The 17620-nt window shown below is 36.2% G+C and overlaps 1 protein-coding gene across 1 annotated transcript in view; it reads left to right on the forward strand.

Annotated features, from left to right (window-relative positions):
- ITGA9 (integrin subunit alpha 9) overlaps positions 1-15489 on the forward strand; it is a 496852-nt gene extending 481363 nt beyond the window's left edge. Inside the window, exons 27-28 of the mRNA XM_063452059.1 lie at positions 366-485; positions 14775-15489. Of these exons, the coding sequence (XP_063308129.1) occupies positions 366-485; positions 14775-14873 (219 nt within the window). The 3' untranslated portion in view covers positions 14874-15489. The remainder of the gene's footprint in view (positions 1-365; positions 486-14774) is intronic.
- The last annotated feature ends 2131 nt before the right edge of the window (positions 15490-17620 follow it).

Here is a 17620-nt window from a genome sequence, read left to right on the forward strand (position 1 = left end):
TACAATCACATTTATCAACCCCCACACAATCACACTCAACCAGCTTTTACACTTAATGACATTTAACTAGCTACACACACAATCAAACTCGGCCAACTACACACATACACTCTGCCAAGCAGCATAATCATTCTCAGCATAGCCACACACGCAACCACGCTCAACAGGCCCCCACATAATCACACACAGCCAGTACACGCATCCCACTCGGGTGTATTGCCCAGGAGGGAGCAAGGAGTGGCAACGAGGTAGGCCCATCTTTGAATCTTGCCCCGAGTCCCTGTGGTTCTTGGTTATGCCCCTGCCCCCATACACAATAGTATAGTGCTACCCTTCAAACTATTTAAACACATTTTCTTTTTTAGGTGGTTTTTGAAGCCTTGCACAATCTGGAACCTAGAGGTTATGTTGTTGGATGGATCATTGCAATCAGTTTGCTTGTTGGAATCCTCATCTTTTTATTGTTGGCAGTATTGCTATGGAAGGTAAGTTAGGTGGAGTGAACCATAAAGTTAACTTATATAATAACAAAGTATTTATCCAGGAAAGGTATTCAGATTACTCTGGTTTACAAATATGATATGTGTTGTTGCCTCAAAATAGTGATTTAGTGATTTTTCACTTATATTTTGATAAAAAAAAATGTTTTACATTTATTTATTATTTGGTTACAGAATATTCTGCACTTTTTTTTTAAAATTAATATTTTGAATCTGTAACATTGCTTTACACAAATGTATCTGATAGCAAGCATATGTATGTATAACCTGTTGCTCTCATTTAGAAAAATGTATGTAACCAACTAAAGGTAAGTATGTCAGAGTTTTCATCACAAATAAAATACACAGCTCTGTATTGGAGATTCTGCAAATTGTCTTCTTCCCCAGACTGAAAAATAAATATACATCCCACAAACCCCAAAACCTATTATTCTTTTGTTATATATATTCTGTATGACAGGGAAACAGACTTGGCAGTCATATCTTATTAAATCCCACATGCTATCACACATTCATGCTCTTTAGTGTTAAGATGAACACATACTGTAGATGTGGAAACTCTAACTTTACGCCACATTCAGACAAGCATTTTATATTAATGGAGTCAAGAAATTGCCTTAAATTTTCACACACCTTTTGACATCCCTGAACTGCAGGAATTTTTCCAATCTCTCAGGAAGAGAAACCATATGTCGATTAGGTGCTAAATTATGGTTTAGTATAATTGTATGAAAATGCACAAAATAAAGCTATATTCTTAAGGGGGAAACTGGACACGTTATAATTATCCTGTGGGGAGTCCATGACTTATATTATATACCTTAGTACTACAATCTGCTTTTCATTAATGATCTTACTTATCTGACTTGATCTAAAAAGCCTGTAATAAAGTTGCTTCTGCTGTTTCTTCTGGCATCCCGTAGAATTCTACTGGCCAATTACTCTGCGTGAAAAGAACATTCCAAAATGCATTCCTTGATTCAGCCTTTGTGGATATCCCCTTGCTTGTTTTATTGTGATATTTGCTTCCCATTTTGAGTCCTGGATATGATTATAGAGCCTGATTAATAACACCCCATATTGGTCCCTTTTGTAGAGATGCCAAGTCTTTTTTTATGAATCTTTTTTTTATGTATACGTGCATTACAGAAAGGAAAATCAAATCAGATTTAGAAAGGTTTTTTTTCGCTTTGTAAAAATGTATAACAGGAAATGGTTATTGCTTTACTTTGATGGTTTGTTATAAAAAAAAAATCATGTAGCTCACTCTGTGTATAATAATCTGGATATGAGTAAGTTTAGAATTTATTCAGAGGAATCCAGAAAACGTGACTGCAAAACTTTTTGATTTAGTGTTTTATAATAACATAGGCCTGTCTTGAAATCAAGCAAGCTTGGAGGTCAGGTAATCTTTTTTTCTTTGTTTTCTTTGTATTGTATTGCACATGACATTTTATGTCACAGAAAAAGAATGTATAGGAAAGCAGGAATCTGGCACATGTGGAGCTGCCAGACACAGGTTTATTGGAGAATCTAGCAATTTTTTAAGCCTCCGAGCAAGCTTCTATGAAGGCTAGATAGAAATATTCTTGTTTGCTTTCTTTTATTCAACCACCCATGTATGATCACTTTTGAAGACTGGACACTAGCAGGGCTGTCTTTAACATTGATTGGACCCTGGGCAAGCATTTACTTGGGTCCCCTGGATGCCGACCTCCCCCAACAATTCCACCCCCTGACATGCAATCATGCCACTCTAACACAGTGGTGGGAGTGATGTAGAGAGGCCCCTGGTGCAAGACATTTTTGGGGGGCCTCCCCTCTAGCGCAAGAGTGGAGAAAAGATAGATCCTCATCTATCGTACAACTCCAATGATACTATGCCAGCTGGGGCTCGACCATTTGGCCATTCTTGCACGACTATATTTGTGAGCATGGTTTGCGCATTTGAATGTGAGCATGTTGTTGGATAGAATATGTGTGTGCTTGTATGGTGTAGTATTGGTGTTTGAGTGAAGGGGTGTGTTTCTATATACTTTTGGGTTTTAATTCAGGGGTGTGTTTGTATGTAATGTTTGTGTTTGCACATACATTTATAGATATACATTAGCAGCATTTACACACAAACATACTGATACATGCACACATCTGGACACATGCATATACTGACACAAACAGACTGGCATTTACACACACTAGAACATACACACAAACACAGACCCATACATAAACACACATTCAGATACACAAATTATAAAGCACAAACACTGGTGCACACACACAGAGATAAAAACACTGGCACATCCATACACAGAGATGCACACATAGATACACACTGATAAAGATATGAACATGCACTCAGGTACACACAAACACACAGGTACTCTTATATGGGTGTATTTGTGTGCAGTGTTGGTGTAGGAATGCTGGGATGTATGCATTGCTACACACTCAGTTGCACACTTACACAAACACTGAGATACACACAGGAACACAGACACATACTGTGGTGTATGCAGTGTTAGTGTTGGAATGTAAAAGTGTATTTGTGTGCATTGTTGGCACTGGAATGATGAGATGTATGCATTGCCACACGCATAGATACACACCAACACACATATAGACACGCAGGTACACATACAAACTGACACACAAGTACACAGGTATACATAAACACAGATACACATACACACTGACACACAGGTACACATAAACACTGACACAAAGGTACTCATACACTGACACAAATACAGCCAGATAAACACACACAGTTAGATATACACACTGACACACACACACACAGCCAGAAACACACACACACAGCCAGATACACACACTAACACACACACACATCCATATACACACACACTCTGCTTTGACACTACAGCTCATGCGCTGCAGAGTTTTGTGGGCATCCAAATTCCGATTATGATGTGAATAATTATTCTTATAAGGATTTCTATCGTCCACGAATCTTAAAGAATTCACTTATACGTGAACCAAGAGAAATTAACTACTTGAAACAAAAAGGATATAATTCAGCGTTTATTAAATGATTCCAGTCCAATGGCAGCTCAATCACCAAGTACAGAGTCTCTCTTTTCTGGTCCAGCGCCTAAATAGTTCATATTTGGATATATGCAACAACAAGGAACAAGAACAGGAACAACTAATAGTATAGTATATTAAGTTGTTGGTATAAATAAAATTAAAATGTGCACTCACACTTTTATGGAGCTTCAAGGCAGCTCCAACTTATGCACCTGGGCGGAATGATCCCTGCCTAAGTATAAAGGGCAGTGCAGATTCTTCACATGGTCGTAGTTGTAGAAGGTATCCTCATAAATTAAAACAGATAAATCGTAGTATAGTGTAGTATATTGACCTTTGTAGCAAGGGTTAGGTATAAATATAAAATGTGCACTTACATGTAGTGGAGCCCTAAGATTGGCTCCAAAAATAGCTTGCGACACTCAAGGATATAGGTGTAGGCAGTGTCTCTCTGTAGGTATGTATATAGAAAAACAAAATACAAACCACACTAGTGTACACTGTTATGGAGTGCAAGACACAATAAAAAGATAAAAAAAAACTACTCACATGCTTTAGAGCAAAGTACGGTTTGCTCAATCCAATACGCTTAGGTGGTATTATCCCTACTAAGGATATGTAGCCCAAGGATCCAGCTGCAGGAAAAACAGGTCCAATAAAACAGTACTTTTAATTATATAACAATCAATCAAAACAGTAACAAAGTAAAACAATAAATAAAACATTATAAATAATACACTTAACGTGTTTCACTTAAACATAGGCTTTCTCAAAAGTGTTTACATTAAGCAATTTAACATTTACAGTTAAGTACTGCCTATATATACTTACCTCTCCCACTCCGTGTTGCCCTGTTGTGGTTCTAGTAGCCCAAGAGCACGTTCCTTGTGTATCCTTATCCTGGTATCTGATATTGTCTTTTCAAATGCTTCTCATGATCTCTGTAATCCTTTGACCTTGGCTTGTTTAATTGTCTATCTGCTTCTCTTCTGTCCTTGACCTTGGTATTCTCTCTGACTCTTCTATCATTAGTCCGACCACTCTTTGTTTTAATACACGGAAAGTATATTTGTTATTCGTATAGTCAGCACGCTTATGTTCCATGCAATCCCGACACAGCCATGCCTTCTCCAATACAGTGCATACATATTTGTTACTTAGAACAATCTTATTGACCCCTTAAGGACGCATGACGGAAATTTTCCGTCATGCTGGTCCTACCCTTAAGGACGCATGACGGAACATTTCCGTAATGCAGTATTTTTCCAGCAGGGTCTATTACCTTGCTGGTAACTATGAGCCCCAGGTATCATTTGATTCCTGGGGCTCCCCTCTCTCACCTGGGGCCAGAATTAGTGTCCCCAGACTGACTGATGCTCTGTTTGCAGAGCTCAAAGTGAGCGCTGCAAACAAGCATTTAAATGGGGATTTAAATCCCCACTATTACAATTTGGTGTGATCAGGGTTAAATCCCTGCTAACACAAGGGAGTTCCAGGTATCAATGGAAACCTGGGGCTCCCCTCTATCAGCTGGGGACATTTTTAGTGACCCCAGCCTTTTTGATGAGTTACATTCAGTGCTGGAAGTCAGCGCGGCATGTATCTGCTTAAATAGGCATTTAAATGCCTATATCTAGATTGTGGTGTAAGCAGGGTTAAATCCCTGCTCACACCAGGAAACCCAGGTATCATTAGAAACCTGGGTCTCCCCTCTCTCAGTTGGGGTCATTTTTAATGTCCACAGACTGACAGCTGAGCTGCATGCAGAGCTCAAAGTGAGATCGGCATACAGCTGTTTAAATGGGGATTTAAATCCCCATAGAGCACAATGCAGTGTGAGCCGGGTTAAATCCCTGCTCACACTAGGAAACCCAGGTATAATTAGAAACCTGGGTGTCCCCTCTGTCAGCTGGGGCCATTTTTAGTGGCCCCAGGTTTTTTGATGAGCTGCATGCAGAGCTCAAAGTGAGGTCGGCAAGCAGCTCTTTTAATGGGGATTTAAATTCCCATAGACAGCAATGTAGTGTGAGCAGGGTTAAATCCATGCTCACACTAGGAAACCCAGGTATCATTAGAAACCTGGGGGTCCCCTCTGTCAGTTGGGGCCATTTTTAGTGGCCCCAGGTTTTTTGATGAGCTGCATGCAGAGCTCAAAGTGAGATCGGCATGCAGCTGTTTAAATGGGGATTTAAATCCCCATAGAGCACAATGCAGTGTAAGCAGGGTTTAAATCCCTGCTCACACTAGGAAACCCCGGTATCATTAGAAACCTGGGTGTCCCCTCTGTCAGCTGGGGCCATTTTTAGTGGCCCCAGGTTTTTTGATGAGCTGCATGCAGAGCTCAAAGTGAGGTCGGCAAGCAGCTCTTTTAATGGAGATTTAAATCCCCATAGACAGCAATGTAGTGTGAGCAGGGTTAAATCCCTGCTCACACTAGGAAACCCAGGTATCATTAGAAACCTGGGGGTCCCCTCTGACAGTTGGGGCCATTTTTAGTGGCCCCAGACTTTTTGATGAGCTGCATGCAGTGCTGAAAGTTAGCACTGCATGTAGCCATTTAAATCCACAAAGAACACTGCAGCTGAGCGATCAAGCTCAGCTACAGTCATTCTCTCAAGTGATCTGGTGCTTGGGAGACCCCCAGGGTCTGAACAAACCCTGGAGGATCACCCTCTATGCCCAAATGCCATTCTGATCAGTGCTGGGCATTTTTAGTTGCCCAGCACAGATCGCATTGCATTGGGAAAAATGTCTTCAATGTAAGAGATGGGAGACTGTTATACTGAAAATAGCCAGTAGATGGCAGCAACATACCACTGTGTTTTAGTTTAAAATCCCTTTACTAATATCAGCACTGATATTAGTAGAGGGAAACCTTTGGGATTAAGATTAAATTAAGGATTATTATTCGGTTTAGCATAAGTACTAGATTTATTATCAGGTTTATTACTGGGTTTATTATTAAGTTTATGTTTGAGATTAGGTTTATAATTAATTGTAGTATTGGGATTATGTTTCAGATTAGGATTCAGATTATGGTTCAGATTAGGATTAGGGTCAGCTCGGGCATCCCTTGCTGAATATAGCAAGGGAATTCCTCGGCTGACACCAGCAGGGGGAATCATTTTAACACTATTGCTAAAGGTAGGATTGAGATTTGGATTAAGGTTATAATTAGGGTTACACATGGGATTACATTATGGATTAGGATTGTGGTAATGGTTTATTATTAGATTGAGGGTTAGATTTAGGATTAGGATTTGGTTTAGAATTAGGGCTTGGTTTAGGATTAGGGATTTAGATTGGGTTTAAGATTAAGATCGCTACTTTCCAAAGATATGCATATGGGGTATATTTGTGCTGAGAAGATGTTGCTGAGTACAGCTAAGATAATTTTATGACAGTGGGAAACAGGATATTTAAAAAAAATAATCATCAGAAATACTATGTGTATGTAAAAATGTTAAAATAAAAATGAATACCACAAACTTTGAAACAAAATGGTAACAAAATGTCACTTCAATAAAGCTTACAATATTTTATATGAGGGTCCCCATGTTGTCCACTTTTGTAAATGGTATGCATTGGTGGCGTTATTTAAATATATGAGCGACTAAAATGCCCCAAAATGAAACGATAACCATTCGTCAATTTGCCATTTAAAAAAACCTGTAATGGGCCGGGTATGATTTTAGCCCTGTATTTTTTCACAAAAACCTGGCTAAGGTGTACAAAGGGGGTAATTTTGTACTCGGGAAATATAGCTGAGAATAATTTCGTGATTTAATTTACAGTAACATATATCAAGATTCCAAAATTAACTACTAAAATACAACATGTGTGTATAAAAATGCAAAAATAAAACAATATGATAACATTTGAAAGTAATTGGTGCTAACATAACTGTATAATAAAGCTCAAAATATACCATATGACATAGCCCGTGGTGTCTACTTTCACAAATGGTATGCATTTATGGAGTAATTTTAACTGTCAAACTGCTACAATGCCCTAAAATGTGATATAGACACACCAAATCCATTTATCAAAATTCTAATTGAAAAACTGTAATGGTCAGGACTCGTTTAAGGCACTGCAGCTTCACAGGATAGTGTCAAAGACATACATTGGGGGTATTGTTTTATTCAGAAGAGTTTGCTGAGCATAATTATGGGGTTTTGATCACAGTGGCACATACCAGACTTGAAAAATGACCCCCAAAAATGTAATGTGTATGTAAAAAATGCAAAAAAATATATTTTACCACAAAGTTTGACATAAACTGGTGAAAAAATGGCATCACGCTAAGGCACGATATATACCATATGAGATACACTGTAGTGTCTACTTTCACCAATGGTAGGTCATTGAGGGATAAATTCAACAGTTAAACTGCTACAATGCCCCAAAATGATACTTGCTCCATCAAATTCATCTCTCAAAATTATCACTGTGAAAACTGAAATGGTCAGGTCTCTTTTATGGCACTATAACTTCACAGGATAGTGGCAAGGACATAGATTGGGGGTATCATTTTACTCTGTTGATATGGCTGAAAACAATATGGGGTTTTCTACAGCTGTAGTATATATCAACTTTATGAAATACACATTAAAAATCCTTGTTTTATGTGTGTATGTTAGAAATCTGAAAAAAACACAATTTTACTACACGATTTAGCAGAAATTGGCAGCGAAATGGCTACGTAAAAAGTGTCAGAATACCCTTTGGTAAATAGCCTGTGATGTGTGCTTTATATAAATATATACTTTTGTGCAGCAATTTTGCTTTCTGTGATGGCTATTAAGCTTACAAGACAAACATGCCAAATTCTAAAATTGCTCCACATTAAAAAAAGTTTTTACTCCTTGTATTTTGTGACCTGTAACTTTCAAAATAAGCTGAAATCCTAGACATATTATGTACTCTGAAAATCAGAACAACTCATTGAATATTTTTTACATTATTTTCCTTAAGCTGCACTTATTATACACACGTCATTATTGCCTAAACTGTGAAAAAAACAATTTATTTCATTTTTTTCATTTTTTTGGATTTTTTTAATAATAAATAAGAATTTATATATGTATATGTCACATCAGATTAAAGCCCTTTTTGTCCTTTAAAAAATGATATATAACATGTGTTGGTGTAATAAATAAGAAAAATGCAAACAGAGGTTGAACACAAACAGCAAAAAATGCAAAAAATGCTTGTGTCCTTAAGGGTAAGTTCAGTTTTTGAAGCTGCGTCCTTAAGGGGTTAAGGTGTTTTGTAAAACAAAATGTACTTTAATGTTATTTATATTCAACTTAAAATATGATCCATGAGCTAATTTTCTTTTTGACATATGGGTCACCATGCAAATGTCCAAATTTCATATACATAAATAGATTTCAGTCAAAAATAAGTAAAGAACTGCTATGCTACTGAAATATGCACAGTTTACACATTTTAATATGTGGACAATCTACAGGTTTCATATGGAAGTGTACACCAGAAACTGCTGTGCATGTATATGCAAACTTCTGCAAAGGTTGACAATATCTTAACTGAATATTCTGTTTATGAAATAAAAAAAAAAATAGTAAAATGAAAATACTAAGTTATAGCTAACAGTAACAAGCAATTTGCAATATCCAATAATGCAGTTTTATTGATCTAGTTAGAGATACAGTGTCTGAAACAGCAATCAGATAATATTCTACATCACCTGTAGCTAATTTTGAAACCCCATTCTTGCGCTAGATGGTAAGTGGTATACAGAAAGAATAGTATTTTTAAATTCAGAAACCTATGTCAAACATTTAACCATAGGTTGCAGACAATTAAAATATTCTGCTCTAGATTTTGAAATGTAAATTTATCTGGTTCCATCTCGGAGCATATAAAACCTACTGCATTAATTATTCAAACGTATAAGCCATGTTACATTCATCTTTTAATTTGTTTTTCTTTTTGGCTCATTAGAAACAATAGCCTAGCTAAAAACTATTTTTTTCCGCAATAGATGACATAGCAATGGCATATATTGAGTAACAAAATAACTTGTCTTTCATTGCCCTAAACATTTATTTATAATTAAGTTGTAAGATAATGGTAACAATAGAATACTGCATATCTTTAATTTAGTTTAAATACTGGTTGACATTTTTTTTCACTGGAAATATGTATTCTGCTACTTCTTATAGCAAATGCCACCGTTATTTTCCTTGCCTCTTAAGTAGTTTCCATAAAAGTGGTTTGGGAAAACTAGACCATTCTTAGACCAATATTTGTTGCCAACAAAATCCATGTGAAAACACATTACTCAAAATCTTGGCTTATTTAATAAGTCTGTGTATAGAATATAAAATGTTTCTGTTTGAAAATCTAAAATATAGGATAAATAAGAATGTTGTGTCTGCGAAGTAACTATAGGCTTAAACAAACCAATGAGTGGATGATAACTGCTAGTTACAGTGTGGTTTGATGTGTATAGGTTACAGCCTTTATTATTCATTCTTTAATATGCTTGGTTTTCAATCTGTAAAGACCCAAAGAAACGATTCCTCTATTTTACAATTTATATTTTAAAAGAATGTGCTTTTGCAATGATCATATCATTTCTTTACAAACATGTACACTGGCTTAATTATAAAATTATGCTATAATGTTCCTTCCATTTATTAATTGGCTTTAATCTGTTTTAATTTGAATTAAATAAGTGCTGTTTTTATGAATAGAACCTGCCTGTCTGCCTTTTAATTGAGTTCCTGGCTGTTAATTTATTTTCATTCTGCTATCATTAAGAGTGAATGACAGCCTACATGCTCAGCCATCATCACATATTTTTACCTCTTTTCTGCATAATTATGGCTAGTGAGATAGCTCAGCTGGCTAAATGCATTATCTTAGTGGTTGCTGGTTTAGTTCCCGACGGGGTTTAATTAGCCCTTCATCCTTTCAAAGTAGATAAATTAGTATAATTAAATTGGGTAATAGTAACATCCCCTGGATTTTGGGCAAAGTAACATCCCAGGACGTACTTGGAAACCAGAGTACCGTATATACTCGAGTATAAGCAGAGTTTTTCAGCACATATTTTGTGCTGAAAAACCCCAACTCGACTTATACTCGAGTCAATGTTTGTATTATGGCAACTTACATTGCCATAATACAGACTGGGGGCTGGCAGAGAGCACTTACCTCTCCTGCAGCTCCTGTCAGCTCCCTTCTCCTCCGCGCCGGTCCGGTCAGCTCCCCTGTCAGCTCGCAGTGTAAGTCTCGCGAGAGCCGCGTGGTCATAGTCCGGCTCTCGCAAGACTTACACTGGGACTTGCAGAGGGAGCTGACCGGACCGGCGCGGAGGAGAAGGGAGCTGACAGGAGCTGCAGGAGAGGTAAGTAAACACTCTCTGCCAGCCCCCTCCACTGAACTGCCAATGCCACTGGACCACCAGAGAGTGAGAGCCCCCCTCCCTGCCATGTATCAAGCAGGGAGGGGGGACGAAAAATAATAATAATAATAATAAAATAAAATAATATTAAAAATAATAATAATAAAAAATAATAATAATATAACAAAAAAAAATAATAATAATAATAAAAAAATAATAAAAATGCCCACCCCCCACCAAGGCTCTGCAACACACACACACACACACACTGCACCCATACACACTGCACCCATACACACTGCACTCATACACACACTGCATGCTTACACACACTGCATGCTTACACACACTGCACTCATACACACTCACACTGCACTCATACACACACACTGCATTCATACACACACACTGCATTCATACACACACTGCATTCATACACACTGCATTCATACACGCTCACACTGAACTCATACACACACACTGCACTCATACACACTGCACTCATACACACACACACACACACACACACACACACTGCACTTATACACACACACACACTGCATTCATACGCACACACACTGCCCTCATACACACACACTGCCCTCATACACACGCACACACACTGCACTCATACACACTCACACTGCACTCATACACAGTCACACTGCACTCATACACACTCACACTGCACTCATACACACTCACACTGCACTCATACACAACCACACTGCACTCATACGCACACACACTGCACTCATACGCACACACTGCACTCATATACACTGCACTCATATACACTGCACTCATACACACACACTGCACTCATACACACATTGCACTCATACACACACACTGCATTCATACACACACTGCATTCATACACACACACTGCAATATTCAATTAATATAATTTTTTTAGGATCTAATTTTATTTAGAAATTTACCAGTAGCTGCTGCATTTCCCACCCTAGTCTTATACTCGAGTAAGTTTTTTTCCCCAGTTTTTTGGGGTAAAGTTAGGGGTCTCGTCTTATATTCGGGTTGGCTTTTACTCGAGTATATACGGTAATCTGAATATACCTTTCCAGGTTAAATACCTTGTTATTATTATTTAACCCCTTCCCGCCGTTACAACGTGCTATGCCGTCACGGATTAAGTGGGCTTTAAAGCCGTTGTGACGGCATAGCACGCCGTAACGGCTTTAAGCCCTGGAGCGCCCGGGTTACTTACCTTGCCGGCGCTCCGCTTCGGGAGGACTGCCTCACAGCCCAGGCAGCCCTCCCACGGCAAATCAGGCCCCCGGGGGCCATGTGATCGCTCTCAAAGAGCGATCACATGGCCCCCTATAGCTGGCTGTGGATCTGCCAGCAGGGGGACTGTCTAAAATATTAGACAGTCCCCCTGCTGGTGGGAAGTATAAAAAAAATATATTAAACATGTGTAAAAATAAATCAAATGTATTTATATATATATATATATATATATAATATATGTATATATATCATATATATAATATATATGTATATTATATATATTTAACGTCATACATAGTGTATTTTAATACTAATATAAGTACATATATTAGTATTAAAATACACTTAGAATGACGTTACATATATATATAATATACATATATTATATATATAATAGATAAATACACATATATTATATATATACATACTTATAATTACAATAATAAATAAATAAAATAATAAAATTAATAAATAAAATATTCAAACAAAATTTAATATAAATTATATATACATATGTAATTTCATTCTAACTGTATTTTGTTATTAATATATATATATATTGGTAACAAAATACACTTAGAATGACATTCTATATATATCTATCTATATATAAAATGCAAATAACCGCAAATATATATATAGATAAATACATATAATTACATAAAATATTACATTAGTATACACGTAGAATTTAAATACCTATAAATGCATATGTATTAAAATTCTACGTGTATATTTAAGTAATCTTTTAACATAATTAGGTGATTTGATTAATTAAAATTTGATTGACATGCCTGACAACACAGGGAGAAAGTGCAGAGAATTGAATTCGCAAGCACTATATTTGACCCTGTAACTCTCCAAAACAACATAAAACCTGTACATGGGGGGTACTGTTTTACTCGGGAGACTTCGCTGAACTCAAATATTAGTGTTTCAAATTGGTAAATTGTATTACAACGATGATATTTTAAGTAAAAGTGAGGTTTTTTGCATTTTTTACAAACGAACGGCACTTTTATGGACTATATTATTGTTGTAATATGTTTTACTGTTTTAAAACACTAATATTTGTGTTTAGTGAAGTCTCCCGAGAATAACAGTACCCCCCATGTACAGGTTTCATGGTGTTTTGGAAAGTTAGAGAGTCACATATAAGGCTTGCATTTCATTTTTTTTACATTGAAATTTGCCAGATTGGTTATGTTGCCTTTGAGAGCGTATGGTAGCCCAGGAATGAGAATTACCCCCATGATGGCATACCATTTGCAAAAGTAGACAACCCAAGGTATTGCAAGTGGGGTATGTCCAGTCTTTCTTAGTAGCCACTTAGTCACAAACACTGGCCAAATATTCGTTTTTTGCTTTTTTAACACAAAAACAAATATGAACGCTAACTTTGGCCAGTGTTTGTGACTAAGTGGCTACTAAAAAAGACTAAACATACCCCACTTTCAATACCTTTGGTTATCTACTTTTTAAAATGGTATGCCATTATGGGGGTAATTCTCATTGCTGGGCTATCACACCGTCTCAAAGGTAACATTGCCAATCTGGCAAATTTCTATTTGAAAATGGAACGTTCTATATTTGACCCTGTAACTTTCCAAAACACCCTAAAACCTGTTAATGGGGGATACTGTTGTACTCGTGAGACATCGCTGATTACAAATATGTGCATTTTTGTGCAGTAAAACCTAACAGTATTATGGCATTCACAGCTAAAATGTCAGACGGAAATACAAATTGTAAAAAAAATCTTATTTTCTCACATTTTTTTAAAATTTTATTCATAATGAATTATGTTCCATATATGAATAGTTAATGGTAAATTAAAGCCCTGTTTCTCCTGAACAAAATGATATATAATAAGTGTGGGTGCATATAATTTGAAAGAGGGGAACTACGGTTGAACAGACATGTAGCGCAAATTCTAGTTTTTGTTTACGTTTTGTTTTGATCAGAACGTGCACTATTGACTCCGTCCTGAAGGGGTTAAGCTTGTGTAAATTTTCACTGCTGAAAGCAGTCTTTAAAAAGTAGCTGATAAAAATAATTTACCTCGAAATGTGTAACTGGGAAGAAAACTTCAGACAATTGTGCATTTTAATCAACATTTCCAGAAAGCATATGCTACAGCTAATGGAACCCTTTCTCTTATCTAGAGTCAAACTATGAAAATTAAATACCTCAAATACTGTTTGGCCAGACCCATGTTATGAGGACCCATTTCTTTTACTATATGTTCTCAGGATCAAAGTAACTCGCTTTACTTAAAATAGCCATATACAGATAAATGATGAAGTCTATAGTCTTAGCGCTGCTAATTTTATATTTTGTTTTGCTATACACAAACGTAATGAGATCTGATTTGTTGTATTGGCTAGACACCAATATGTCCCAATTTGTCTTTGGTAAAGTAAAATGACAATCAAAGATAAAAAAAAAAAAGTATTTTTTGGAAACTAAAAGCTGAGCATTGCAATGCATCTATGTCATCACATGAATGTGTTATTTTAAGCTCTGAATATAAGGCAATGTAATTTTCATCAATGACTTAAATAATCTATTCTATCACATTCCTTTTGCAGATGGGCTTCTTCCGTAGAAGGTATAAAGAGATCATTGAAGCAGAAAAGAACCGGAAAGAGTATGAAGAAAGTTGGGACTGGGTCCAGAAAAACCAGTGAGCTGAAAACACAAGTCCAGTCACGTGACACACATTTGCTAGCTAATTGGCTCTGCTCTTGTATCTTCCATATGTGGAAGAAAAAAAATCTTCTCCAGATTTTCTGGAGGCCCATTGATGCTGTTTATTACTTTATCAAGCTAACTAGCAGAGGAAAGTGTGTCCTGAGGCAACCACTGAAGCTATGGAGAGTGGCTGGAGTAAAATATTCATTCTGCCAAGATAAACTTTGCTAATCAAGCTGCAATGAATAGCAATATTTATGAACCCAACATCATTATGTGGCATATCTTCAGGGGCAAGCTGTTAACTGAAATAGTTTTTTTTTTTTTTTTTTTAAATATACAACTTTTATACAGATTTTGTCTTTATATTTGTTGATGTTATGTAATGAATACCTGTACAGTTCTCTAAAGCACTGACACCTACCTGCATCTATGTAAAAGATCTGTGTACATGTGTGTACACATGCATGTGTTTGTATGACTATGCATATATGTACAAAAAACATATACCACACATGCACAAATGTATGAGTTTTTATGTATATACATATTTAGTGTTGACTTCTTACTGCCATTCAGTGATACGCAAACATTCGTCTCCCAAGACTTCAAAAATAAATCATCATATTTCTGCAATAAAAGCTATGAAACTCATTACAGAAGTAGATAAAGTTGAATATGGAGTATTATGTATAAAATAGAATATATTAAGTGGAGGTTGGGTGGACAGCTATTTTTGTTAAGCTATTAGCTATTTGTTAAGCTATTATGTTCATTTTCCATTGAGATGTCCAGTACAGTTTGTGTGTACATAGTCCTACTTATCCGAAACTAAAAATCGATGTGAGAAGGGGAACGTTGTATCCCTGTTCACTGAGTTCCACTGCTTGTGATTGTTTTGAAACTGGTCATAGAGAAGATTCTGCATTGCTCGGTCACATTACAATGTAAACGATCAGGCCAGATGGCACTTAAAAGAATATTATAAAGTTAGGAATACAAACGTGTATTCCCTAATGCTATACTGCACCGGTGCCCAGTTAAATGTTTAGGATCCCGTGCCAGTTTGGAGTTCAATATAGATTACCTTTTCTCCCTTGCAACACATATCAACTCCACAGTGTGCCTACTTGTTTGTGTCTGTAGATTAAAAGGAAAATAAGGGGTACAAAATCGGGTTTAGAAGTACACGAGAAATAAAAGGAGGTTAATATGAACCTAGGTAGTTAAATAGGTAAACAAGATATAGATTTAATTCTAAAAAAAAAAACAAGTAGACAAACAGGAACAGTAAGTTAAGGGGGCATTTCCTAAACAAGTTTACACAAGATATACCAGGAGTTAAAGGGGAGTTTAGAGATACACAAGAGATAAGAGGAGGTTAAGAGAGAGATAAATGATAAAATAGGAGGATAAGAGAAACAGGGAAAAGAAAGGTTAGGAGTGACACAAAATAGAGTAAGAGGGGATATGAGGAACACCCAAGGAGACAAGAAAGTACAGAGATGCACTACGGCAGATGACAAACTGGTTTACAATTTTGGTTTTACAAGTTTGGATAAAGTGCTCAATGAGATGAATTGTGTGAAGTGCATGTAATTATTTGCTTGAATGTTTCAAGGTTTTGGAAACCACAGATTTTTCACATTAATGCTTTAACGATAATGTCAATTTAGAATACAAAAAACATCAACAATTTTACATTTCATGCAGGGATTTATTGATACTTTATTCCTAACAAAAAATGGAATTGCATGGAGTATAGACACATTTGGCCTTTAAGCTGCGTGAGTATCAAGGCAAATGTAGTTCTCTTACTCATACCTAGCAAAACCTTTCTGAGAAATTAATTAACCCCTAAACAACAAGCTACATCCAAACAAGAGTGTTTTTTTCCCCTTAGGCTATGTCCACATATAGTAAAAAAGGACATGTGGTGCAATCAGTATGTTACAGCTTATGTAATGTACAGCTATATAATTATAACGTGTACCAAACAGTTATGAGTGTACTGCAAGTACAAAGGACTTGAATGGAAATTTATATTGTTTGATTTTTTTTGTTGTTGGTAACATGCCTACTTTTACTTTTTTCCCTACTCTTACCATGCATGTCTGCAAATAGATTGGTTTCTTGGTATCCTATTACATATTTCATGGGGAATGACAACCACTTTTTTCAAACCAAGTGCAGCCAGCTTTTAAGGAAATTTAGCTCTGAGAAATATATATTTTTTTTTTTCCCCTTTATTTTCAAGCAATAAAACTTTTCTTAATACACGGGTAAAACCTAGTTAGGTACACAATATGATTATGAGAGAGCAATAAACACAGACTTGAAGGACACATTTTTGGAGTTGGATAAAAATGTTTAATCTATTTGTGCTGCAGATCTCTTCTACAAGCATTCCACTCTGTGGTCCTTGACAGGCTTAAAAAATGTTTACACAAAACTGGCACTTAAAATTATTTATATGAATGTGCAAATATTCAGGTCAAAACTCCTAAACATGTGATTATGAATAATATAAAGCATACATTCATTCACTTATTAAAAAAACAAAACAAAATTAAACTCTAATAAAATGATTGCAGTTTTAATCAACAAAATAAGAAATACACTATGCTTGCTTCAACCCAGAAGTGATATGTGCATGAAGAAATGTGCAAAAAATGCAATAAACCAAAACATAAGATATACATAAAGACACACATATACTTTATGACAATACCACTGCCAAGCA

The sequence above is a fragment of the Pelobates fuscus genome, chromosome 4 (genome assembly GCF_036172605.1).
Source record: "Pelobates fuscus isolate aPelFus1 chromosome 4, aPelFus1.pri, whole genome shotgun sequence".
In the NCBI taxonomy this organism is placed as follows: Eukaryota; Metazoa; Chordata; class Amphibia; order Anura; family Pelobatidae; genus Pelobates; species Pelobates fuscus.